The 27,460-nt window shown below is 48.5% G+C and overlaps 1 protein-coding gene across 2 annotated transcripts; it reads left to right on the forward strand.

Annotated features, from left to right (window-relative positions):
* Positions 1-369: 369 nt before the first annotated feature.
* On the forward strand, positions 370-23,414 carry IL10RB (interleukin 10 receptor subunit beta). 2 transcript variants are annotated; one of them, XM_059921460.1, is made up of 7 exons: positions 370-576; positions 1,846-1,969; positions 5,493-5,650; positions 6,967-7,067; positions 10,796-10,943; positions 15,687-15,844; positions 22,526-23,414. In XM_059921460.1, the coding sequence occupies exons 1-7, from the start codon at positions 528-530 to the stop codon at positions 22,685-22,687; spliced, it is 900 nt and encodes a 299-aa protein (XP_059777443.1). In that variant the 5' UTR covers positions 370-527; the 3' UTR covers positions 22,688-23,414. The 2 variants fall into 2 exon arrangements, with proteins under 2 accessions (XP_059777443.1, XP_059777442.1); XM_059921459.1 differs by having other exon boundaries at positions 377-576; positions 6,901-7,067.
* The last annotated feature ends 4,046 nt before the right edge of the window (positions 23,415-27,460 follow it).

Raw genomic sequence — 27,460 nt, forward strand, 5'->3', positions numbered from 1 at the left:
TCAAACTGGATTTGCTAATGGAGTGCTTTAAAATCAGTTTATTTGCGGGGAGAGGGCATTATAGAGGCCGTGCTTGTTCTCTGGAGAAAACTTGGGGAATACTGCATGGTGTAAACCACCACCATCCAGATATCACCTCTGGGTTGGCGTTGGAGTGTATGTATTTAACTTGCGGCTCCTTTCAAAGCACGCATTTAATGTAATGGGGACACGGCACGTACAGTTTTGCAACCTGTTTTACAATCTGTTTTCCACTCACCCGGAGGAGGAAAAGTGCCCTTCCACCTCTGCACCTGCCCCTGCCAATCCGGTGAGAGCGGCCTCTCGAGACTGACGCGCGGGGGCGGGGTCCGAGGCAGGGGCGGGGCTTCGTGTCGCCCCGCCCCGCCGGTTCTCGGAAGCAGCCTCGGGGCGGGCGGGCCGGATCTCCCCTACGCCGGCGCGGAAGCGGGCGTAGGGGTGCGTATCCCGGCGCCCGGCGGCTGCTCGCGGCCCCCCGAGCGCCCACCCGGGCTCCATGCGCGACCATGGCGCAGAGCCTCCGGAGCTGGCTGGGCGGCTGCCTCCTGGTGTCAGGTGAGGGGTCTGCGGGGAGGGGACGCCGGACATTCTCCGGAGTGTCGGCTCAGTCACTCGCCCAGCGCGCTTCCCAAGCCGGGCTGCCTGCGCGAGGATCCGGCCCCGCCGTGGCCCTGCGTCCCGACCCGAGGTGCGCTCGGGAACCAGGAGGCCCGGCTACGACGTCGGGCAGCGATGGCCCCAAAGACGACCCCTGAGCGGACCCCAGAGGCGCACTCAAAGTGACTAAGTGCCTGGGCGGGCCGTCAGGGCCTCCCACTAAGTCCCCAGCACCCCAAGATCTGAATTCTGCCCCTCAACTCCGCAGCTCTATGGTTTCTGACTTCTAAATCCAGTGAAACCCTTCCTGTCCTGCTCTAAATTGCCAGCCCAGGTTCAAACAGCACTATGGATCCCTCCTTCCTTTCTGATGAACTCATCCCTGGCCTTCCAGGGTACCTTGTTCTCCCGGTTTCCCTCCTACCTACCAGCCTGTTTCTATTTGGGATCCTCCCCCTCTACCAGATCTCCATACAGCCAAGTTCATGCCCGAGCCCTCTTCTCTCCTTCCCCTACACTAATCCCTTTTGGGGGGTATCAGCAGAACTCTAGCATTAAATACCAGGTATGGGCTCATGACTCTCAAATTTATATCTGTTGGCATTAGTTGGGTGATGGGCCGGTGGCGGTTTAATATACTCTTCTCGGTACTTTTGTGTATGTTTGGCATTTTCTATTAAAAAGTTTACCAGCTATTTCTGTCTCTAGCCCAAATCTATATTCTGTGCCCCAGGCTCATTCACCCTGCTGTCTCTGATATTCCGACTTACGTATCCTTCAGCATCTCAAACCTAATACAAATTCTAAACTGGGACTCTTGATTTCCCTGTCCCCAGCCCCAGTCAGGCCATCAGGTGCTTCAGCCAGGAATGGATATTAACATCTACTTCTTCACACCAAATGTATCAGGAAGCCTAGATTTTATACCTCTGGAAATATATCTAAAATCCATCTACCCACCCCTTCACACCTTTCTACCACCACCCAAATCCAGGTCACCCTCAGCCATCCCCACTTCTCTCTTACTATCCTCCTCCCCTTAGCAATTTCTTCTCTTCAAATACAATCCAGACTCCTCAGCACAGCTAAAGCATGTCTCTCCTTCACCCACATGCCCATTTGAAGACTTGGAGACATAGGGAAGACCTGAGTATTGGATATAGTTATTTTCTTGGACAGCCTTTTAGAGGAAGAGAGTTGCCAACTTTTTCCCCTTTATTTTTACAGCATTAGGAATGGTGCCACCTCCTGAAAATGTCAGAATGAATTCAGTTAATTTCAAGAACATTCTACAGTGGGAGTCGCCTGCTTTTCCCAAGGGGAATCTGACTTTCACAGCTCAGTACCAAAGGTAAGTCTGGGGTGCTCTTGGCAGAGGATGGTGGCTTTGGCTGGGCTGGTCACTGGGCCGGACCAAGGAGAGAGTCTGACTACTGTCACCCCAGTGACCTTGACAGCCCAGGGGGAGCCTCTCTCCTGGCCTTCTTTCTGTCCCAGAAATTCTTGTGGAAGCTCTGTTCTCTGAAAACAGACAAGTAAAATCCTCTTTCCTTTTTCCTGTGATGGTTCATGGTGTGACAGACATTTTATCACGTAGATGGTGAGTGTCATTGGCCCCCGTGGCAGCCTACTGCAATGCAAACATATCGGGCTTGTCACTATTAATGTTTTTTAAGAGACAAATGCCAGTGGTGACCATCTTCCAGTTATTAGAGTAGTATTGCTAGAGGTCAACGGTGGAAGCTATCCAAGAAAACTGAGGTATGCAAAGCAGGCAGGAAGCCCCTTGCTTGCTTACCACCGACCCCCTCCAGTAGGTTATAAACTGCACACCCCAGTGCTGGGGGGTGCAGATCATTTGCATAGTGGGCACTCAGTTACTCTGAAATTGAATGTAAGACAGCTGCTGGCTGTTGGCTGTGTCCTCTGAAGACAGCAGCCGCTTATGAAGGAAGGGTATCACCAACCACGATTGCCTCAGTGGTGCTCTGACCTCCCAGGACCTGCCCGGCCTGTCGGTTTTTCCCTGTGCCAGCCCTCCCTTGGCAGCCTGCCACTGTACACCCCAGGCTGGAGTGCAGATGATGTACCTTTGTGCCAGGTGCAGACACAGCAACAGGAGGCCGAAGGCCAGTGAGCCGCGCACCTGCTTCCCGTGTGACTCGGAAACTTTGTCAAAGGCAGACGACTCCTTCAGTGAGGAGGGAGGAAATGGGGGTCTCAGATGCCATGGATCCCACACTCCTCCCACCTGGCCTTTATTTTACAAACATATCCAAGGCCTGCTAAGTCAGAGAAGAAGGAGAAAGATGAATAAGATAATCCTCGTTTACATTTTTTTTAAACTTTTTTTTTTTTTAAGAGTTGCACTCAGTGCTACAACTTTTTTTTTTTTTTTAATTTATTTATTTTATTTATTTTTATCCTTGGCTGTGTTGGGTCTTCGCCTCTGCGCGAGGGCCCTCCCCAGCCGCGGCAAGCGGGGGCCACCCCTCACCGCGGCGCGCGGGCCTCCCACCGCCTCGGCCCCTCCCGTTGCGGAGCACAGGCTCCAGACGCGCAGGCTCAGCAGCCGTGGCCCACAGGCCCAGCCGCTCTGCGGCACGTGGGATCCTCCCAGACCAGGGCTCGAACCCGCGCCCGCTGCATCGGCAGGCGGACTCCCAACCACTGCGCCACCAGGGAAGCCCCTTAAAACTTTTTAGTTCAAAATAATTCCCAGGTAACAAAACATTTCAAAATTTCAAGTATAATACAAAGAACTTCCAAAGAGCTGATACTGACCAATTTTTAAGGTTCGCCGCATTTTCTTGCTTTTGCCCCTTAATATTTCATTGTGTACTTCATAAGAGCAAGGATAACCTTTTACATCGCTGTGGTACAGTTGTCAAGATTTGGTAGCATCACCAATAATACAGTCCTTTAAGTCCATATTCCAGGTTTGTCAGTTTCCCCAAGGACTTAATAAGCATCATTCTGAGATTTATTTTTCTCCTGCGGTGTATTTTCTAGCACTGACTGGTTTTATAATTTCGTCTCTGTGTTTTCTCCACTCTGTCTTGATAGCTCTAGGGATTTCACTGTGGAAAATGAACTTCCCTCTCTGTCTGTCCCTCTCCCCTGTGGTTTATTTCTTGTTGTTCTGTTCTTTGCTTCTTTGCCATTGGAGTAGAGGTGTTTGGTTTTAGGTGTTTGTCTTTTAGATGAGAGCTCCCAGCAACCAAGAATGGATACCTGGGTTCCAGGTCTCCTCAGCATAGACGTGCAGACCAAGCATGGCCTGTGCTGGGGAAAACAAAACACGTGCTGGGTGTGGAAGAAATTTGATCCAGAAAAATCTGATTACCCTTCTGTGGCTCTGGAAAAGGTTTGATTAGAATTTAACCTGAGCAGTTGCATAGCACAAACTCTTGTTGTATGTGTACATTGGGTAGGGGTGACCAGTGGTGGAGGGGACTTCAGAGGATGGCTTGGTGATTTTAATATGGAAACATCTAAAACAATTAGATGTAAATATGGGGAATAGATCCTATTAGCTACTTGATGGGAAGAAAAATATATGTAGATGCAATAAAAATGACCTAATGAAAGGGAAGTTATTGCAGAACAACTCTTGAAATACTCTGTGTTCCACCCAATTCATGCATTAGTTTAAATGCATGGAAAGAAATGGCCACATGTGAGAAAACCCCCGTCATGAAATGACCCTTGGATTTCCCTAGTGATGGGATGTTAGGCAGCCACGAAGAGTTGATTGATTAGAGAAATGTTTGTGGTCTATTAAGTAAAAAAAGCAGACAGTAAGATAGCATAAGCCCAATTATCTCTGCCTCCTAAGAGTGCAGTGGAGTGTGGGGTGGTGCCTGAGGCAATGGGCTCTGAAGTCAAGCAGACCTGAGTCCCATGGGCGAGTTTCTTAGGCTCTCCACGCCTGTGCCTCATCTATAAAATAGGAGTGATGTCAGTTCCGCCCTCCTGGGGTTGTGAAAATTCAGTGAGATGATACTGCGAAATCAGTGCCCTACCTGACACCTACGTGCTTGACAAGTGTTGGCTGTTATTATTTTTATCACCATCACCTTCATTGTTACCTCTTAGGGTAGCCAGATTGGTTTTGGCACCAAGACAGGAAGGTGCCAGTCAGACAAAATTCTTACTTTTTGCAAGACCAGAGCCTGGATTTCCTTACGTCAGCTAATTATAGCTCCTTTGGCTGTTGTGAGGTTAAGTTACACGCACCTGGTAGGTATTCTCAAACATTTCTTTCCTTCCACTTCATGTTTCTGCCACCCTCCCTTCAGGGATTGGTGCCAGGGCTGGAGATCTGAGGTCAACGAATTTTATAATTTTTCCAGCGTAACTGAACAATAGTCATTTACGAGACGTTATTTGAAATCATTGTGATACACTTATTTTGGCTACTCTGTGAATATCAACATTTCACAAACCATGCCCCACAAGTTTCAGAAATACATAGTCAAAGAAGGCAGCTTTCTTGGTCAAATATGTTGAATGCTCAACCCCTTTTTGGAAAGACACGTTTTATTAGGATATGAAAGTCTCTGAGCAGTTCTGTTGTGAAGACAGACACCTATTCATGTCTCACCCAGTTTTTGCCCCCAATTGTTTGACTGTGGGATGGATTATTTTTGAAATGTCTTATGATACCTCAAGGATCATTAAGGTTCCATGGAGCACAGTTTGGAAAATGCTCCTATGAATGATACGTAGTATTCTTTGAAATTGACAATAAAGAATTTGCTTTATTCTTCTCTCATCATCCTCCATTATCCTTTGGTAGCAGAAGAATAAAGCACCAGTCAGCCTCAGAGCGACTGAGGTTAGAACTCTCATGATTCCTTCTGCTTTTGTAGTTATAGGAAATTCCAAGATATATGCACTAGTACTGTCTTGACGGAATGTGATTTCTCAAGTCTTTCCAAGTATGGTGACCACACCTTGAGGGTCAGGGCTCAATTTGAAGACGAGCATTCAGACTGGATAAACATCACCTTCTGTCCTGTGGATGACAGTAAGCCATCTCGGTTTTTATTTTGTTGTTATGCCATCATCTTGCCTTGATTATTTCCCCCTTGGTTGGCCCGTTAGCAAGAATTCTTTGAGTGCCACAAAGTGGATGGCCTTGCACGAGGAGCTTAGGGAATGTAATAAAGAGGGCTGTGGCCTTAAAGGCGTTTGTGGGAGAGATAGGACAGGATAGGCATAAAGCAATAAGATAATTAAATATAAATTTGATGACTTTAATGCCTCGAGGGTAAAAACGAGTTGGGGCCAGTGCTGTTAATGAGAAAAACTAGAAGGATTTGTGTGTTGAATTTTGGGGGAGGAAGTCAGTTTGGAATCATGACTTAAAGAAATGTGATACCATCAGCAGAAGAATAAAGACTGATTTTAGGCAGGTGTAGAGACAGAAAGACCAGCTGGCCCAGGATGAAGGACAGAGGGACGGATACAGCTGATGGCAGATGGGTTGGGTCAGGCTGGTTGTTCGGCATTGAAAAAAGTATTCCCAGGTTAGAGCTGGAAAGTCATGGGGACCCACCAGAGGTCATGAAATGAACATCATTAGAACATCAGGAATTGAAAACTAATTAAACCACCAGATAGCAATTGAGAGAATAAGGAGGATAAGAATCTCATGAACAAAACTCAAGTGCAGCCCTCCAAAGAGCAGATCGAGAGATGCATTTAGAAGGATTGCCCAGGACTTCCCTGGTGGCACAGTGGTTAAGAATCCGCTTGCAGGAGATATGGGTTCAAGCCCTGGTCTGGGAAGATCTAGTTTCAGACTTTGCTGGAAAATGTATTTGCTGGAAAGTGGTTTAATTATATAGGTTCAACACTAAAAATAGAAATACCATCTGTTGCTTCCAACCCAGCAATGGAAATAAAGAAAATTCAACCCAACAGAAAGAAAAAAAGAGGAGAGGAATAAGCCATTTAAAAAAAAAAAAAAAAAAGGGAGTCTTTACAGAAAACACAAAGTAATGTAGTTGGAATAATTCCAAATATATCAAATCACAGTAAACATAAATGGACTAAACCTGATTGATAAAGGCAAAGATTAAAAGATTTTTTTTTTTTTTTAAGAAACAAAATCCAAGAATCCTCCTTAGCCATGTCTGTCAGCGTCACCTCAGCAGTGTATCACAGGGCAGAGTACTTCAGTAGCCCAGTTGGTCTGCCCAGTTACGAAAAATAAATGTTGATGTTTTTAACATGTGAATTTTGATTGTCATTTTGCTTTGTTCTCATACTTAGCCATTATCGGACCTCCCAGAATCCAAGTGGAAGCACTTGCTAATTCTTTACATATGCGTTTCTTAGCCCCGAAAATTAAGAATGAACCTGAAACATGGACCATGAGGAATATTTATAACTCATGGACTTATCATGTGCAATATTGGAAAAATGGCTCTGACGAAAAGGTAAGCATGGCGAATCACATGCATTGCAGATGTAAGCTCCCTCTCCTTTGCTCAGTGTTGGTCGGAGGGAGGCTTTGCCAGGTGGCAGCACCTTATGGTCCAGAGCAGGGGTCCCCAACCCCGAGGATCTAATGCCTGATGATCTGAGGTGGAGCTGATGCAATAATAATAGAAATAAAGTGCACAATAAATGTAATGCGCTTGAATCATCCCGAAACCATCCCCCCCGCCCCTGGTTCTTGGAAAAATTGTCTTCCACAAAACCGGTCCCTGGTACCAAAAAGGTTGGGGACCGCTGGTCCAGAGGATCTCAGGCCTGGTCCTTTGAACTCCAGAAGCTTCCCATTGTGGGGGATGGCCGGTATGTCAGGTCATGCTTCCCAGTCCACAAGGGCAATGCACAGAGCAGACTTCCTGGGTGCTGGTGCAGGAGCTCAGGCCTTTCTCTCCCCAAAGGGAAGTCGCCTGAGAAGGCAGAGCTGACTCAGCTATTGGCTGGCGGAACTTGGAGTCAGCGGAGTCAGGTGATCAGTGAATGTCTACTGTTTCATGGCATGAGGCCCCAGTACACTACAGAATAGTCAAGTCTGTGGCCAGGGCAGCCCCAGCCCTGGATGAATGGTGGGTGTCACATTTTACTGGACTGACCCCACTTTTCCCCATTGCTTTCCTCCTCTTCCAGGGACAGTGCCTTTCACAACATGGGCTGGGAGTGGAAAGATCCTGTTGGAACGTTGCCCCTACCATTGTGTGACTCTAGTCACATTCTTGACCTCAGCTTCTCAGGTCTGCAAAATGGGCATATAATCCACTTCATTAATAAAGTGAGGATAATAACCTACTTTATAGGATTGTTGAGGAATTTAATGACATAATGAAAAAAGTAAGCTTGTCCCATTACCTGAACAATGGGTATGGTCAATACGTGAGGTTCCCGTCCCCTTGTGTAGACGTGTTAAGGCTATTTTCATTCATCTTTGGTCAACTCTTACACTTAGTGCTTCTGAGTTGAATGCCATCTGTGGTCCTAAACTAACTTACGTATATTTTATGTAAGTTAAGTTATGCGTATGTTATCTCCTCTGCATTAAATGTTGATTTTATCACTGATTCTCAAGCGTTTGGGAAGAAGGGGTCACCTGTGTATATTGTCTGAGGAATGATGTAATTAAATTTATATCTACATACTATGTAGCCCCCCAAAAATCTCAAGTTAATTTCCCCCCCCAAAAATGTTCTGTTGTGATCAATTTGTAACATATATAAATGTCAGATCACTATGTTGCACACCTGAAACCAATAAGATATTGTATATCAACTATACTTCAGTTTTTAAAAATGCTTCGTTAACTGACGCAGGGTATCTGCCTTCTTCACAGAATAGATGATTTTGCTTATAGTCAAGACCCCAGGATTTGTGTACCTAGGAAGCAACACAGAAAGTTTTATGGTCACTTATCAAATGCAAGTGTGCCTGCTAAAGTCTGGAGATAACTCCTGGAGCTAGCAGCCTACTGTGATTAAGGATCAGATTCCACAGTTACCAGGCCTGAGCGCCTCCTGCCCCAGGCATGAAATTCAAAACCCAGTTTATGTCTTTAGCTTCTTACCTAGAATATGCCCTCAGGACAGGCATATGGTTACACATTTGTGCCTTCACTCTGCCTGCCTGCAGTGTGGAAGACTTTGGTGGGACACACAGAGTGTTGGAAAGGCTGCCTGCTCCCCAGTGCCTCCCTCACTGTGCCTGCAGGGTCACCTTTACCAGTTTATAGGTGCTATAGACTCAGCGTTTGTGTTCCCTTCCCCCTCTCCCCACCCCACCCACACTCCCCTGCAAATTCATACTTTGAAACCTAATCCCCAATGTGATGGTAGTAGGACATGGAGCCTTTGGGAGGTGATTAGGTCATAAAGGTGGAGCCCTCATGAGTGGGATTAGTGCCCTTATAAAGGAGGCCCCAGAGAGCTCCCTTGCCCCTTCCACCATGTGAGGACTCCTGAGAAGACCCAGCTATGGACCAGGAAGCAGGCCCTCCTCAGACACCAGATCTGCCAGTGCCTTGATCTTGGACTTCCCAGCCTCCAAAACTGTGGGAAATAAATGTTGATAAACCACCCAGCCATTGGTATTGTTACAGCAGCCTGAAAGAAATAAGATTAAAGGGTTCCCTTCTAGAATGCAGGTGTCTCTGAGACCGTGCCATATTAGGTCACGAGCTAAGAGCATTAAAAGCTTTTAGAAATTCTTTCTTCCTGATGGGAGAAAGTGAGAAGGTAAAATCAGAAGTTGTCCAGAAGCAAAAAAAGGCTAGAAAAGCCCTCACATCCGTGCCACCCTCTTCCATGTATGCTTCTGACGTGTCAGCCTCTGAGTTTAGCCTTGAAAAAAATGCATTGTAAGGTTTTAGAAGTATTGGGTTCCTGGAAATAAAACCAGGGGTTTTTTGTTTTTATTTCTGCTTTTAATGATTAGAAGTTATACTGTACTCTTCATGTTTTCAATCGGTAAAATCCAATCCTCGCCTTCAGTGAACTTAGCTTCTTATACAGTAAAGGAATCAAGCTGTCAGCAGGCCCAGCCCCCAAAGAAAAGTAACCAATTACTAAAGTAAAAACAGAGTCTGTGCTCACTTTCTATTGCAGCTCCTATTCACGTAACAGATTTTTCATGAGGCCCTTCTATAAGGAAATTGTAACCATGCTGGAAATACAGGCAGTATGTACTCTTTTAATTCCCTTTATTTTGCTGTAAACTATTTTGGTTTCTCAAATTCAGAAATACATCATCAATTATGATATATTTAAATTAAACTAAGATGAGTCTGGGATGCCCCCACCAGAGTTAGGCTGAGGGGTGTGCCCTCAAGGGGAGTTGAGCTGCTGGGGGCGGGCAGCTCAGGCTCGTGAATGGAGAAGTAATTCAGAGGAGACCCCCAGGCCGCCTTGTCAGGAACACGCTCTGGACTTAGAAAATCACACTGAGTCTTACTGTAGATGACTGGTATGTTCCTTCGCCAGGGCTGCTTTAACAAAGTACCGTAAACTGGGTGGATGAAACAACAGAAATGTGTTGTATCAAGGTTCTAGAGGCTGGAAGCCCAAGATCAAAGTGCCAGCAGGATTGGTTCCTTCTAAGGGCTACGAGAAAGGATCTCTTCCAGGCCTTTCGCCCAGCTTCTGGTGGGTGCTGGCAATCTTTGGGTCCTGAGTATATATCCCTGCCTTCATCCTTACGTGGCATTCTGTGTGCACGTCTGTGTCTAAATTTTCTCCTTGTAAGGACACCAGTCGTATGGGATTGGGGCCCACGCTAATGACCTCATTTACCTTGATTACATCTGTAAAGACCCTCTATCCGACCAAGTCACTTTCGAAGGTACTAAGGGTTAGGACTTCAACATCGAATTTGGGAGGGGCGAAATTCAACCCATACAACTGGTTTATTTTTTTTTAAAAAAAGAAGTGGGATGGCTTGCGTGTCATTTAAACTGGAGAATTCAGGGCATGAGGTGGTTTGGCAGGACCGTGGTCGGTCCTTGCCCTGCCCACCCCGACCTTAGAATGGTCTCCGGGGCCCCAGAGACGACCAGGAGGAGCGCCTGCGTCCTTCATCCTCCTAGTTTGAGCCTGAAGGAACGATTATAACCAGTAAGTGGGGGGGAGAAAATAAAAGATGACATCCCTTCTCTGCTGAGGCATGTTCTTATTTTTGTCTCTGTTACTAGTTTCCAGCTACTGGTCAGTATGACTTCGAGGTCCTCCGAAATCTTGAGTCACACACCACTTACTGTGTTCAAGTCCGAGGGTTTCTTCCTGATCGGAACAAAACTGGGGAGTGGAGTGAGCCTGTCTGTGAGCAGACAACCACTGACGGTGAGTCTCGAGATGCACCGTCTGCAGTTCTGTCTCCTCGGGGCATCTTTTTTCTGAAGCGGGGGCACCATGCAGCTTGCAGGATCTTTGTTCCCTGACCTGGGATCGAACCCACGCCCCCTCAAGTGGAAGCGTGGAGTCCTAACCCCTGGACCGCCAGGGAAGTCCCTCCTCTGAGCATCTTAAGTAGCTTTAGAGACTCCCCGGGAGTGTGAGGGCCGGAAGCCTCCTTAGAGATCATCATCCAGCTCAAACTCCAACCCCGTTCAGCCGTGACTGACCGCCTCATGCTGGGAAGGAGACCCCACCTTCTGAGGCAGCTCGTTCACTCCTAGACCAAAGGGATTGATGGGAGGTCCTTCCGTCCGGGGAGCTGAGGTCTCCCTCCACGCGTCCGCCTCCAGTGTGCTTGTTCTGTCCTCCTGGGCTCCCTGAAGCAAGTCTCAGTCCTCCCAAGCCCACCCAGCCAAGGTCGAGCCCTGACACCCCCCCCGCCAGAAGTCTTTCCTTCCGAGGCTGCACATCTCCAGTTCCTTCAGGCACATGGTGGGAAGAGTTTGGAAAACCTTTCCCTGTCCTCAGCAAGCTGGTTTTAGGGTTCCTCGTGAATTCAGGACCTCAACACAGTCCCCCACATATGATATGTACCCCAGTGTCTAGCAGAGTGCCTCCATGCTTGGTGTTTCTTAAAAAAAAAAACACGGGGAAGGAGGAAGGGAAGGAGGAAAAGAGGAAGGGGGAGGGTACCAGATGGCCTAGACACTGAGTAATTTTGTACGGATGCATTGCATTGGCGTACAGAATGATAAAAACTTGTGGCCTAGATGTCTGTGTACAAACGTCAGGCCTTTTGGGGCCTTTTTGTTACTTAAAGATGTCCAGAGGCTTCGCCAGCTCAGACCACAAAAGGATGCATACGTGCAGGTCCGCTCCTGACCATTTTCATTTACGGAGGCCCTCCTGGAAGCAAGGTGCTGATCTGGGGGGCTACAGAAATACAAAGGAGAGTAATAAAGTAATAAAGAATTCCCTCCAGAGAGCAAAACTTTTCATCTTCTGTGTCACTGCAGTTCTGAGGCAGTTGCAGTGCTGCCATCACAGTGATTCATCATTTCAGCTTATCAAGTTCTTCGTGAATGTTGGTTTTTGTCATTGAACATATTTCTCTCCCTGTTTTGCTTTGTCTCATCAACTGATTTGCTGGTACGAGGTTCAGGATCCTTACCAGTTTGTTGTTTAAACTGTTGGTGTGTCTAGGATACACCTTCCTCTGGACCGCTTAACTAGTTGCTTACTGCTCACCAATCCATCTGAATATAGTGGACTATTATGTAAGCTATTTCGTTTTACTGTCCACAAAGTCACCATGAAAGACTTTGGCAAATATCAGCTGAAATTGACACCCAGTGCCAAGTGCAGCATTGTCACAACTGTGTCCCATGCGTGATTATGGGATATTTCTCAAAACAAGAGCCCGGTAGTCAGATGTGCTTAGAAATGATGGTACACCGCATTTCCCTCTCAGAAAAGTTACCCTATATATTAGCATTTTTAGCATATTTGATCTTTCAACATTTTTTTTTTTAATAAGTACATAGGCACAAGGTATTGTTTTAAATTTATTTATTTATTTATTTTTGGCTGTGTTGGGTCTTCGTTTCTGTGCTAGGGCTTTCTCTAGTTGCGGCAAGCGGGGGCCACTCTTCATCGCAGTGCGCGGGCCTCTCACCGTCGTGGCCTCTCTTGTTGCAGAGCACAGGCTCTAGACGCGCAGGCTCAGTAGTTCTGGCTCACGGGCCTAGTTGCTCCGCAGCATGTGGGATCTTCTCAGACCAGGACTCAAACCCGTGTCCCCTGCATTAGCAGGCAGATTCTCAACCACTGTGCCACCAGGGAAGCCCTCAACATCTTTTTTGAGGATGAGCATTCCAAGGAAAACAGCTTGGGAAAAACCAGCCCATAATGTGCCATAATTTACCAACAAGTAACCCTATCCAAAAAAGGAAAGGCAGCCACTTGGAGCTAATTTCTTACAGTGTCCTCATGTTATTATTTTTTGTTATTGTCCTTATCTTTTTTAAGTATTTGTAATTAGCCACTTAACCATCCATTCTAGAATGTTTGTATTTTTTTCTGGATATCACATCAAGCTTTCCAGCCTGGAGTTTCCTGAATCTTGTTGTTGTTGGGTTTTTTTCCCTCGTTTTGTAAATGCACAAATTACTTGCCTGAATCTAGGAATCTTTCACCTCACCCAGGCACATGATCTTTTCAGTGCCATCCAAAGCTGTTCTACAATCATATTAAGCAAATTTTCTCAGGAATGCAGAGCCATATAGAAGATGGAAAGTCTTGCTGTCTCTCTGGAGGGAATTCTCTGTCAGTCTCCTTTCTTTTTCTGTAGTTCCCTGTCCAGTGCCACGCCTCTATCTGAGGCTGAGTCGACCTGCCTGTGTTCCTCCTGCCATGGCTAAGCCTCTCAAAAGCACCGTTAAATAACAAGAGCTTATCTTTTTATTCCTTTCATGAATCATTTGTGCTTGAATCAGAATTCTGTGCTTTGGGAATCCCCATTCAGCTTGAATCACTAGAATCCCTGACCTTGGAATCATCCCTCTTTCCTCTAAACACCTGCCAACTGCTTTCCCCAAGCCTGAGTACATGCCCGGTTGTCCTGTGTCCCATCCTTCCCTGCTGTGAACTCCAACATAACGAGTGGTGTGGGGCGCATCCTGAACTGCCTGGTGCCTTGGCCGCCTCGTCTGCAAAATGAGGGGAATCAAAGGGTGTCACCCAGGACAGCACCAGGCACAGAGTGAGCCCGCAATATGGGTTAGATGTCATTACCATTATTATAAGGACATTATTAAAATCATACATTTAAATATTCCTTAAGGTTTATATCATGAAACATGGCATGAGGCACACACTTTGACCGAAAAGAGAACTATTTCAAATATTTCGTGACTCTTAAGTGATCACCCATTAACTGACAAAATCCAAACATTTTTTAAAAGAAAAGGAAAAGTAGGGCTTCCCTGTTGGCTCAGTGGTTAAGAATCTGCCTGCCAATGTAGGGTACATGGGTTCGGTCCCTGGTCCGGGAAGATCCCACATGCCATGGAGCAACTAAGCCCGTGCGCCACAACTACTGAGCCTGCGCTCTAGAACCCATGAGCCACAACTACTGAGCCCACATGCCGCAACTACTGAGCCCACATGCCACAACTACTGAAGCCCGCGTGCCTAGAGCCCATGCCCGCAGCAAGAGAAGCCACTGCAATGAGAAGCCTGCACACCACAAGGAAGAGTAGCTCCTGCTCGCCACAACTAGAGAAAAGCCCGTGCGCAGCAATGAAGACCCAACACAGCCAAAACTAAATAAATACATAAATTTTTTTAAAAAAGGAAAAGTATAACCCACTGAAAATCTGCTTTTGTCAAACATCATTTTAGGTTTTTTTAAACATAGTTCTCTCATTTAAACCTCACAAGTTTTCAATGAGAGCATTGAAAGGCTCTTCTCCCCTTTCACAGACGGAAGATGAAGGTCCAGAGAGGTGAAGTAACTTGCCCAAACTTGCTCAGCTAGTAAATGACAGGAAGGAATTAACATCTAAGCCCACTGCCTACAGATTAATCCCATAGGTAAGCGAAGGCACGATTTCCCTGTGGGTGAAACAGAAAGGGAGTCCACCTGACAGCATTCAGACAGACTGAAACAAGTTAGAGAGCCTTACATAGAAGGTGTTGATCATTAGATTCTCCCACGATTCACAGCCTGCGTAAAACAGTGTCTGCTCTCCTTCCCCATTTCCCCCTCTTGGTGAGTCACAAAAGCATCCTTTGAATTTTGTCACCATCAACCAGCTGTGCCTGTGGAATGTCCTTGTCTAAGATGCTAAGATGTCTGGGTTGGAGACCCAAGGAGACCCAGGCACTGTCCCCCAGGGGTTCATCATAGTGTCACCAGCCATGCCAGGGTAGGTCCCACTGGAACTCTTAGACGGGGGCTTGCTCCTTCCCGATGATGACATTTCAAAGAAATGGCTTTCAGGTCCTTGAGAAAGACACTCCTTGGTTGTAGGAGATACATATAGGTCCCAAAGGGACAGAGGAAAGATTTACAGTCCCGAGCTTTTTGTGAATATGCACTGAGAAAGGAAGGTCAAGAGTTGGCAGAACAAAGGTGAATTCTTTGGGTAGTCTTGAGTTTTTCCAGAGAGGAGCTCAAGGGGGTGCTGAGTGGTCCCAGAGCTCAGCCTTAGGCTGCTGGCGACCACAGTAGCTGTTGGGGAGGTCTCTGAGTGCAGGGGATCAGGTGGGGTCATCTGTGAAGTTCTCAGTTCAAAACGCTGTAGCGTGTGTGTTTCACTGGGGCTCTGGGGCCCAGGGGGTCCTGTTTTCTGCTTCAAGGCAGAAGAGGTTTATCCCCACCAGGGGGCTGATTGCTACCCTGTGAGTAGATAAGGTGGATCAGAGTTCTTGCGGCTGCTGCTTTTTGTGTGTATCAGCAATCCTGCCAGAAACCCAACTTGGAGGAAGACAGGAGAGGGTGAGACTTGGAAACTGCTGGATCCTCGAACAACTGCTGGGTTTCCTCCTCACACCTTCCAAGACAAACGTGTGGGTCCCCCCAACGGTAAAGGGTTACCATCGGATGTGATGGTGAAAATAATGTTAAGGTCACTGTCACCCAATCTGTGCATGACAAGAACATGACCCAGCCCCTTGTCCCTGCAGAAACCACCCCCTCCTGGGTCGTGGCCGGTGTCCTGGGAGCCTCGGTGTGCGCCGCCCTCCTGCTGCTCATTGGCTGCTTCGTCTTGCTGCGGTGCGTTTACAAGAAAGCCAAGCATGCCATCCCCCCGAGGAATTCTCTTCCACAGCACCTGAAAGAGGTAGGTAGTAGGATGGAGCCAGATGTGGATTCGAAAACGCTGACCGGAAGTTGTCCTTCTAAGTCAGGGCCGCCTAACTCAGCTCAGCGTGGCTTCCTGGAGAATGACACACACCTTGCACGCTGGTCCCATCCCTGGTGCCACTTCAGGGAAGTCTGAGCTCATGGGACAGCCCTACGGGAGGGGGTAAAGGTTTGTTTTCCAAATCCCGCCCTCCAACCTGGACCTTGTTCCTTCTCCGACCTTCCCTGCCCCGACCCCCAAGTCATCAGGGAGCAAAGGTGATGGTCCTGGGACAGGAAGAGGTAAAGCAGAGCTCAGAGCAGAAAAGATGAGAGAGGGAAAACTGTAGGCTGAGTGCCAGCGAACAGCCATGGGCAGAGGGTGGGGGGAGGGGCAAGAGCGGTCTCAGTTGTGGGATATCTGAGAGTGACTGAAATTATGGGATGTGTGTCCGAGACTTTAGGAAAGCAGTTTTTTTTTTTTTTTCAAGAAAGCTATTTTCAAAAGGTTTGGGAAGAAGAAAGGATGTACCTGGATAGAGACTGTAGGACGGAAGTGGCCTTAAGAAATGAAATCATCGTGGCTATACTCTCACACTTAGAAATGAAATCATCATGGCTATACTCTCACACTTAGAAATGAAATCATCCTGGCTATACTCTCACACTTAGAAATGAAATCATCGTGGCTATACTCTCACACTTAGAAATGAAAATATGCCGGGCTCAGCCCCAAATGAACCTGTCTTTGGTCTCATTCCCCAGGAAACAGGCTCTAAAATGGAGATTTGCATTCAGAAGTCTTAGTGGCGGTAGCCTCGGGAGTAACACCTCTGAGGGAGAGGGGGCAGCAGGATGGGATGAGGGGTATGAAGCCAGTCCTGCAGGGGCTCTGGAGCTGGGGTGGCTCTTTAGAGACGTCCAGGGCTGAGGCTAGAGGGCCTGCGGGCCCACAGTACCCTTGGGCTGGGTGTGGCCGCCCCCTGGAAGGAGGTGTAACTAGATGTGGCAGCTCCTTCAGCCCCGGGAACCTTGGGGGAGACACTCAGCGGGGAGGCAGCCCCACTCCCAGCAGCCAGGGGAGCAAGTTCCTCCTTCCTGAAGGACCTCTGGGTGGCGCATTGCAGCGTCCACTCCAGCCCACCCCGTAAACCACCGGGACCCACGGGCGCAGCTTCTCGAGGAGCTAAGTCGATCTCTTCCCCCGGGGAAGGTTACAAGAGGAAGGTTAACGGAACAAGGTCCAGCCCCATCACTGCAGCTGGTCCCACGGGCACAAGTAACACCCCCTGCTCGGCTCTCCCTTCTAGAGGCCCCTCTCCCCTGACCAGCCACTGCTGACATAGGCTACTGACCTGATGGGGTGACTCAGACCCTCCGCTCTGCGAGGACTGAGCCCCTGGTCACAGGACACCAGAGATCTGGGCGCTTGTGCTTATCCACTTGCCATCAGAATTGGGTAGGGGAAGTCCCAATACCATGAGATGCCCCATCACCCAGCTGGGTGCCCCCCATCATGTAGCAGCACCCTTGTCTCCTCCTGATGACCCATGTGGTGACTCCTTTCCTTGCTGGCTAGTTTCTTGGCACAAGGATCCTGGCACGACGAGGTGGCAGCTATAACTTAAAGTTCGATGGGATCCCTGCTGTGTCTCCTGGTGGAAACGTCCCCCTCTGGGATAGTAACTGTTTTAGGCTTTGAGACCAAGATTGAGACATTATGTAGATACTTACGTAACCACTTAAATGGCATCACTTACAACTCTAAGACCATTCTTAACTCCTGAGCCATACAAAGAAACATGGATTCGGCCCGTGGGCCACAGCTTGCTGACCCCTGCTCTGAGCTCACAGAGCCTAAGATTGCATGGACACCAGTTCCCCAAGTGGGTCAGCGGGAGTGATGGCAGGCAGGGCCACTCCTACTTCTACCCCTTGGTCCCTGAACCCCTGTACTCTACTTCTTGGGGGCACACCATCACATACAGTCATCGATTCTCAGTGCACGCCTGGTGCTGGAGGACAATGCCCGGTCCTCACAGGGCACCGTCTCCAAGCTGGCGCCACTCCCCAGTCCCCCCCTACCCCCGTACCTTCAGCGGGCCGGCCGTCGCCCTTCCAGGCTGGCAGACGCTGGGTGGGTGGCCCAGCGTGCAGCACCATCAGGGTATTGCACTCCTGGCCTCCTCTGCTGTCATTGGGTCCCATGGCCTGACGTGATGTAACGTGAGGTCTGTGTCAGCCAGCACGGGCCACCGTAACAGAGTGCCACACGCTGGGCGGCTTAAACCACAGACACGTGTTGTCTCAAGGTCCTGGAAGCTGGAAGTCCAAGATGCAGGTGTCGGCAGGGTCAGTTCCTTCCAAGGGCTGTGAGGGAGAAGCCGTTCCAGGTCGTTCCCCAGGCTGCTGGTGGTTGCTGGCAACCTTTGGTTCCTTAGTTTGTAGAAGCATCCCCCCATCTCTGCCTTCATCTTCACATGGCGTTCTCCCATCTGTGTCCAAATCTCCTCTTCTTTAAATACACCAGTCAGGTCAGATCAGGGCCCACCCTAATGAGCTCCTTTAACTTGATTACCTCTGTAAGGACCTGTCTCCAAATAAAGCCACATTCTGAGGCATGGACTCTGGAAGGGACACCAGTGCGCTCTGACTGGAGTTGACAGCTGTCTCGGGAATGATTGGCTGTCCCTGTCCTGCGGGGCCCCGGCCGGCACCGCTGAGGCCTGACAGAGCATCTGCTCCACTGGCAGAGGGCCCCGCTCTGGGTCTCGGAGTTCATGTGTGGTCCAGGGACCTCCCCACTTGCAGCTGCTCCCATAGTCCATCCACACGCCTCTTTCCGGACTCCCTTCCTCTGGCCCCTGAGCACCAGCCTCGCCATCGGCCCCTGCCTCGGATTCCACGAGTACCTGATCTTGGGCCGCTTTTCTTTCCACACAAAGGGGATGACCAGACGCACGGCCCAGAGCTCTGCCTGTTGGGAGCTTTCTCCCCACTGCCATTCAGGGCCCCCAGTTGGGGCTCCAGTGCAGCTGTGGGCCATTTTTGGTTTGTACCCGTGTGCCACGCTGACCTCCCTGTGAGCCACGTGTGGCCTCTTCCTGCTTCTCCTGGTCACGAGGACCTGTCCCCCGGCGCGGTCATGGTGTGAGCAGAGGCAGATGTGCTGGTGCAGCAGGGGTAAGTGCAGGGGAGGCCGGGCCGCCTGCATGTGTGCCCTCTGACCCCACCTCAGGACCTGGTGGGTCTGGCAGGCCTCGTGAGGGTCACTTCTAGGTGGCACGGTCACCTGGTGTCCTGTGGCCCAAGGCTCTGTCTCTCCCAAGTCCCCATGCCCAATACTCCCAGAGCTGTTTTCAATCAGGGTATAATTCTCTGCTGCAGGTGACCAGCCTGGCCTCAGAACTGTAGTGATCACACAGTGATTCTCCTCTTGGGGTTTGCCATAAACTCTACTCAGCCTCTTTTCCCACCACGGACCCTCCAAGGATCTGCCGGGTCTCACGGCCTCTTCACGTTCACTGGGTTCAGCTGAGATGCCACTGGGAGATGAGGCCGGGCCTTCGTACCCCGACATTAGCCGGCATGAGGTGTGGCTAGGACGGCTTGCTCCAAAGCCCGTACCCTCTCTGGGGCCCTTTCCTGCTCCAGGGTCCCCTCAGAGCCGGCGGCCTTCTGTATCACTCACACCAGGAGCCATATTCCTGGTGTGGAACGTGCAGCCCCCCAGAACCCAAAGAGGCCCACCTCGCATCGTGCTTCCCTGGTAGGGGTGGCGGGTAAGACACAATAACGGTCCCTTCCTTTGGAGAGGATGTCCTGGCATTCCCTATTCCGTGGGATCCCTAAAACTGATGTGACAGGTCCCTGACTCTTCACAGGGTGAGTTCCCCACCCTCTGAAGTGCGTGTCTTAGGGAGGCCTTGCCGCTTCTTGCTTTCCTGGGCCTGTTAACGTGTTGTCGTCGTGGTAGCTGACGTCGGGCCTTTGTTCCCACACCGGCCGGTCCATTGTCCCGGCTGCCCCTGGGAAGGACTCGTGCGAGGCGGCTCCCTTCTGCGGAGGGCAGTTCCCGGACGGGGACTTGGCTGGGAGCTGTTTCAGCTCCAGTGAACAAGTGTGGGCAGTACAGCTCCTGACGTGGGTAGAAGGTGGACCGCGTGACTGTAGGCAAGAGATTCAGAGCGGCCGGAACCTTCTAACGAGAGTGCCAGCGAGACTGCAGCACCAGGGTGAGACACGCACCTTCTAGAGGGGCACTTCTGAGAAGCCGTATTCGCGGCAGGAAGAACAAAGAGGGGCAGGCCCTTTGCTCTGCGTAGGAGGTGTTGTGTAAATGGAGAGCCAAGAGGAAGCAAAACTGTGCACCTGCTTTTTTGCTTCTGCCTTCACCATCAAAGGGGCTCATCAGACAGGAAAGGACAGATGGGACAACAATGTGGTATCAGGCAAATCAAAGCCAGAGACGAGTTTAATTAAGGGGTCAGTTGGCAGGAGCTCTGGCCTCCAAGGCTAGAAGACTTGGCAGGCTTGACTGTGGACCAGTGAGAAATATGGGTGGGCGGGGGAGGCTGGAGAGGGGCCAGCGGAGCGAGGGCGAAGGAAGTGCCAGGAACCCATGAGCAGATCAGGGTCCTCAGATCATGAAATTCTCCAGTTTTGACTCAAAATGCAGAGAATTCATTAACCATAATTTTGAGTTGAGGGAGATTTGCTGGGGATGGAGACTTTTAGTGGAAAAAGCCATCGGGAGGTTTACCCACCGCAGATACACTGAGCCGGCCACCAACCTGCTATTCGCTTTCTTGACATTTAGCACATCTTGCTTTGTTCTCTCCTCTCCTGTCTCCCAGGAGAGTCAAGGGTAGCTTCCAGTCTGTTCCCGTGGCTCCGCTGGAACAGAGCATTTGGGGAGGTCCCTCCTCCCGCCAGCTACCGCCTTTGCACAACAGATCTGGGCGAAATTCCTCTGACCCCTCCCTTTCCCTTCTGTCGGCTGATGGGGGTGGGGGAGGGTAGAATTTAGGTTAAGTCGTCTTAAAGGGCTGAGGTATGGAAATTACTTTCAGAAGGCTTAACTGATCCCTTAAAGGTGGAACCAACTGAGGGGAAGAAGTTAAAAATGCCACGCTTTAAGGAATGTTTCTGCACCTCGTCCTGAAGATTAAGAGCCTTGGTGAACCTACAAGGATGGAAAGTGGAGAACGTGCACTCAGCAGATATTTCAGGAAACATACATGGGCATCTTCATGGTTGAAGTGTTGGAGTGACAAGGATGATCAGACTCTGGTTCCTGTCTGTAACTAGCCCGTCTGCTGGGAGGGACACACCCTGAGGAGTCATCGTTCGTAAAATGGGCTAGATGGAAACCAAGCACATAGATTTTAAATTTGCTAGTAGCCGCAGTTACTTTTAAAGTAAAAAGGAACAGAGGAAATTAATATTAATAATACAGTTTATGCAACCCAGTATATCCCAAATATCATTTCAACATGCAATCAATTATTTGTTCCCATTGTTGAAATATTTACATTCTCCTTTTCATACGAAGTCTTCAAAATCAGGTAGGTATGTGTTTTACACGTCCAGCACACGTAGATCCAGACCAGCCAGGTTTCAAGCGGCTGGTGGCCGCCACACTGGACGCCACGGAGCTGAGGGCTGAAACAGAGGGACACACAGGCTGCTGGGGAGCGCCAAAGAGGGCCCCCAGCTCAGCCTGAGGACGCACGGGAGACTGACTGTTATTCCAGGACACATCTACCCGCCGTGCTCACAGCGTCCCTGCTTCCTAGAGGCAAGGATGGCAGGCTGCGTCAGCCCCAGAGCGTCGGATCTTCCTAAAAGTCTCCCTCTGGGTTTACAGGAGGAGCTCTCAGAGGGGGACCTGTGATCACTTAGCACATGAGATGCAGGTTTATTGTCGCGTTTTTTAAATTGTGGTAAAATACACATAACATAAAACGTAACCACCTTATCCACTTTTAAGCGTCCAGTTCAGTGGTATTAAGTACATTTACGTTGTTGCACAACCTTCGCCACCTTCCAGTCACAGGACTCCTTTCATCTTGCAAGACAGAAACTGTATCCGATAAACAAAGCTCCCCATCTCCCTTCTCCCCCCGGCCCCGGCCACCACCGTCACTTTCTGTCTGTGAATTTGCCTAGTCTAGGTGCCTCGTATAAGTGGAATCATGCACCATTTGTCCTTTTCTGTCTGGCATATTTCACCTAGCGTAAGGTTCATCCACGTTGTAGCGTGTATCAACTTCATTACATTTTGAGGCAGAAAATATTCCATCGTACGGCTAGACCTCATTCTGTTTATCCAGTCCTCCATGGATGGGCCCTTGGACCGCTTCCATCTTTGTCAATTGTGAATAATGTTGCTCTGAAGACGGGTATATAGATAGATAGATAGATAGATAGATAGATAGATAGATAGATAGATAGATAGATAGATAGATACTGCTTTCAGTTCTTATGGGTGTATACCCAGAAGTGGAATTGCTGGGTCATATGGTAATTCTATTTTTAATTTTTTGAGGAAGTGTCATACTGTTATTGTCACATTTTTTTAAAACAGCGTTTTCCAGCCAGGAGTTCTGTATAAAACTGTGAGCCCAGAAAAAGAAATGGGAAGCTTTGATAAGTAACTCTTTTTCTTCTCCGGCAGTTTCTGAACCACTCTCATCACAGCACACTTCTCTTATTCTCCTTCCCACTGGCTGTTGAGAATGAAGTCTTTGACACGCTGAGCGTCATCACAGAAGTGTCCGAAAGCCACACGCCGAAGCTCGGGGCGGGCTGCAGCCTCAGCACCTTGTCTGGGCCGTGATCCCCTGAGCTGGTCTCCGAGGAGGAAACACACTCAGCCGGGCACAGCGACCCCCTCCTTCTCACGCCTGCCTCTGAAGGTGATCAGGGCAGCCGACAAACAAGGGCTGAGACCAGCTGAGTAACACCCAAATTGAGAACCTCAGACGCTGGGACAACATCCACACCGCCAAGGAGCCGGATTTGAAAGGCTCACTTGGCACAAATACTCCATCTTGGGAACTAGCCACCTTATAAAGGCCTTAATGATTTGAAAAAACAGTTAGCCACTGAAGGTATGATCTTCAGCCTCATGTGCTCACTCATATAAAAAAGTTCCAGGGAATTCCCTGGCGGTCCAGTAGTTAGGATTCGGCGCTCTCACTGCTGGGGCCTGGGTTCAATCCCTGATCAGGGAACTAAGATCCCACAAGCCACACGGCCCAACAAACAAAACGAAAAACAAGTTTTAAATGGTGAGAAACAAAAAATATTTAAAATGCTGTAAAACATTTGCTGTAAAACCTGACCAGAGTAAAACCAAGATGCTGTAAAACCTGACCGGAGTGCCGATAGACTGATGTGAAAAATGGCCTCGACTCAAAAGTAACCGTCAGCAAACACTGTACATGTACAGAGCGCAGACTCTGTGGATTCTCAGGGACACTTTGACTGGATTTATTTTTCTATGCGGACACATTTTATATATATAGTGCTGGTGCTCAATTAAAGTCTTATTCTCTGTTTAATCCGTGTGCGTTCGTTTAATGACACTACATCTGTGTGATTGTCAGATTCAGCCAGGCTCTCGTGTGCCATCTTTAATGTTCATTGATTCAGCGGATGTTCCTCAGTCCCTGCCTGCTGTCAACCAGGGACTGTGCCAGGAGCAGGGGCCCGACAGCATCTGGGAATCTTCAGAGAATAGAAGGCCCTGGGCTTTGAATTCTACCTCGGACACTTACTAGCCTGTAACCTCTCAGTTTCCTCATCTGTACCTGGGGATGTAAGGATTAGTGACACTTGGTGAAAAGTGCCCACCCCAGTGCCAGCACATAGTAGTCACTCAATAAACGGTAGCTGGCCTTACCAGCTACATAATCTCATGGGTATGACTGACTTCACAAACCTCGGTCAGCAACAAATGTCCTAGCAGACAAATAAAGCAGATCCATCAAAAGTCCCCAGAATAGAAAAACCACTATTTGAAATAATTTGACATTTTTTTTTGTTTGTTTTGTTTTTTTTTGTTTTGTTTTGTTTTTTTGTTTTTTTGGTTTTTTTGACATTTTTTAAAAGAGACTACATGGGGGAAGAGATCAGAAGTTTGTTGACCCGTTCAGTATTTTTAAATTTCTTTCAATAATGTGAGGGAGAGATCACCATGTTTTGGGTTCTTAGTGCCCCTGATTCTAATCTGGGGCTAGTCTTACGACAAGGGAGAAATTAATTCTCTTTCCCAGTTCAGCTCTTCCTCCCTGAAGGAGGCGTGACAGGAGGGCTGTCAAGTTGTACACATGTAGATGCACCTGACTTGGGAGAGAAGGAAAGGAGATGCCCCATCATTCATCCAGTCCCTGCCTAAACCCCTCTTCATATGTTTGAGGAATCTCCATCTTGGCAAGTGTTCTGAAGGGGCTCAAAATGCCACCTGCTCATTTCCAGCCCCCTTGCTGCTGGACTATAGGCACATAACTGGGGCTCCAGCCCAGCTTTCAGCTGGAAGATGGGGAGGTGGGTGCGCAGCAGTAGAGGCAGGGGTTCCGGTGGAAGCATCCAGTAGCCAGGGGGAATTAGCATCAGCAACAGACTAGGTCTGACTTGGACATTGTTCCTGCCTGCGTCCTCCCAAGGCTGTTCCTCCAACCCTTCCTGAGATTCTGTGAGCTCCCCAAGATCAGGTTGAGACACTCGTTTCCTGCTTCTATCAGCCAGAGTCAGCTTCCAGTGGTTGCAACTAAAACCCCGAGCAGGCCTCCAGAAGCAAAACAGAGTGGATGTGGATCTCCCAGTCCTAAAAGCCCACCCGGGCGGGCACACGAGTAAGACAGGAGTGAGCCATCACATCTCTGCATGATTCCCCAGCAGAGGGATTTTCAGCAGCACCTGTCCTCCAGGGCTGGGAGATCCTGGAGGCCTTCGGGGGACCAGCTGAAGCCTGAGAGTGACTAGCTGGAGACTGCAGGTGTAACAACCTCCTACCAAGAATGGGAGATACAGTGCGGCTAAGACGGGGGCAAAGAAAGGCACAGGCCCTCCAGGGCCGGGAGCTGACCCGAGTTGCTGCCCTGGCCCGCCCCATATTTTGTGTTGTGGGAGTGGAATCAGAGGCATCTCAGCCACCAGGGTCTCTAGCCACACTGAGAGATGCACTGTCCACTGTCTGAGTGCCTCCCCCCTCCCCCGGCCATCCCCAACTCCCACCACTAATGGATGTTTGCTGAGGTCTCCCTCATATTCCATCCTCCTCATGACTCCGTGTGTCTCTTGATCGCCTCTTTAATGATGAAATCTGCTCATGTCTCTGCACGATGAATAAGAAGGGGACATGTCTACCATTTGGCCCCCAAGATGTCAGCAATCTTAGGGAACTACATCTAGACTTCCCTGTCCCGCAGGATGGCAATTTACCTGACCCTCAGATGAATTCAACTAAAATGCTGGATGTTATGTTTAAAAAACAACACTTCAAATGTTTCCTAGCAAGGAAGGAAGGAATATTCAGAGGCCGAAACCTAGAGAAGTTTGTCAAGTACCACCTTTCACCTTGAGGGCATTTGACAAATCCTGTAGATTTCAGCCCCTCACAAGGACTCAGGGGACAGAAGACAAAGCTCTGGGCTCACTCAAGGTGGGGCGTAAAGGAGGCCTCCCCATAAATCTGAAATCCCAAAGAACGTCCGCTACCCTGTAAAAGGCGAACCGGGAATAAGTGAATTCCATCCCACCCTCATATCAGTTTCCTGTGGCTGCCATAATAACGTGTCATAAAATTTGTGACTTAAAGCAACAGAAACTTATTCTCTCACAGTTCTGGACTTCAGAAGTCCAAAATCAGTATCACTAGGCTGAATTTAATGTGTCGAAGAAGTCTTCAGAGTTTCTAGGGGACAACCTGTTCCTGCCTCTTCCAAATGCCGGTGTTCCCTGGCTTGCGGCAGCATCACTCCAATCTCTGCCCCATAATCATATCACCTGCCCTTCCTTTGTATGTGTGTCTCCTTCTGATAGAGACACTTGTGGTTGCATTTAAGGCCCCCCCAGATAATTATCCGGGATCACTTACCCAACTCAAGATCCTTAATTTAATCACATCTGCAAAGACCCTTTTCCCAAATAAGGTCACATTCACAGATGCCAGAGACTAGGACCTGGTACCTTTGAGGGTCATTATTCAGCCTACTACACACCCTCCCCAGGGACTACAAGCGAACCTTTTTGGCTTCGGTTTTATTTCTGAGTGGAGAGGCAAGATAGTATCTTTCCTGAGAAGTTACAATCTCAAAACTGTAGGTTCGAAGCCCCAAATCACACTTTCTGGGTGGCCAAATAAAACTTCAGGGTTAACTGTTAGAAATCACAAAACCCAAAAAGACAGCATCACAAGCAAGAGCCAGCAGAAACAACAGGCAGCTGAGCCAGATCCACCAACACTTCAGATACTGACATAAACACTCCGAGAATAGACAGTGTGCCGGGTGCAGTCAAAGAAATGTAAGAAGACATTGATAACATCAGGACAGCACAAGAGGCTGAATGATTCATAGGAACGCAAATCTCAGTGGCTTTGAGAACAAAGACTTCTTTCTCACTTAATTTTGTTTATGGCTCTCAGTCAACTGAGGGTCTGTTCTTATCTCAGTGACATCTTTATTCTAGGATCTAGGCTGAAGGACCTGCCAAATTGGGAGAGAACTGCCAGCCCCACAATAGTCCTTAGAGCTTCTGCTGGACACGGAGCATGTCACTGCTTTGCACTTCCTTTGGCCAAAGGTATGGCCAGGTGAGACGTCAGTGGAATGGGGAAGTGTATGACTCCCCAGGGAGGAACTCCAAGTCACACAGGAGCAGTCGGGACTGTATGATTCCCTCCCAAGGAAGAGAGAGAACAACTGGGAGCAATAATTACAATCCACTGCAGACTAAGAAACGATCAAACAGATTTGGCGGTGGGGGGCGGGGGGTTGGGGGGGAAGAAGTAGAGGACGTGGTAAACAGACCTCTGGAAATGAAAAATATAATACAGTTGACCCTTGAACAACACACGTTTGAACTGTGTGGATCCACTTATACGCAGATTTTTCCGATAAAGGGATAGTTAGGGAGTTTGGGATTGACATGTACACACTGCTGTATTTAAAATTGGTAATCAACAAGGACCTACTATGTAGCACAGGGAGCTCTGCTCAATATTATGTAACAACCTAAATGGGAAAAGAATTTGAAAAAGAATAGATACATGTATATGTATAACTGAATCACTTTGCTGTACACCTGAAACTAACACAATGTTGATAATCAACTATACTCCAATATAAAATAAACAGCTTAAATAATAAATGATGATTTCTCAGCAGTAATAAAAGCCAAAAAGTGATAGACTACCTTCCAAGTGCACCAAAATTTTTGTCAACTTTGAACTGTATATCCTGCAAAAAATATCTTTCAGGAAAAGGGATAAAATAAAGACTCAGACAAACAAAAGTTGATGACGTTTGACATAAAAAGACCTTTTTGGATAAAGATCTAAGGGATATATTTCAGGCAGAAGGAAACTATTCCCAGATGGAAGTTA

The sequence above is a fragment of the Balaenoptera ricei genome, chromosome 4, assembly GCF_028023285.1.
Source record: "Balaenoptera ricei isolate mBalRic1 chromosome 4, mBalRic1.hap2, whole genome shotgun sequence".
NCBI classification, from domain to species: domain Eukaryota; kingdom Metazoa; phylum Chordata; class Mammalia; order Artiodactyla; family Balaenopteridae; genus Balaenoptera; species Balaenoptera ricei.

Bases quoted from the DNA above. Each gene is read 5' to 3' on its own strand.
- IL10RB (XM_059921459.1), top strand. From the start codon at position 528: ATGGCGCAGAGCCTCCGGAGCTGGCTGGGCGGCTGCCTCCTGGTGTCA. The intron at 7,068-10,795 runs GTAAGCATGGCG...CTCTGTTACTAG, and splicing joins AAAATGGCTCTGACGAAAAG to TTTCCAGCTACTGGTCAGTA. The intron at 15,845-22,525 runs GTAGGTAGTAGG...CTTCTCCGGCAG, and splicing joins TTCCACAGCACCTGAAAGAG to TTTCTGAACCACTCTCATCA.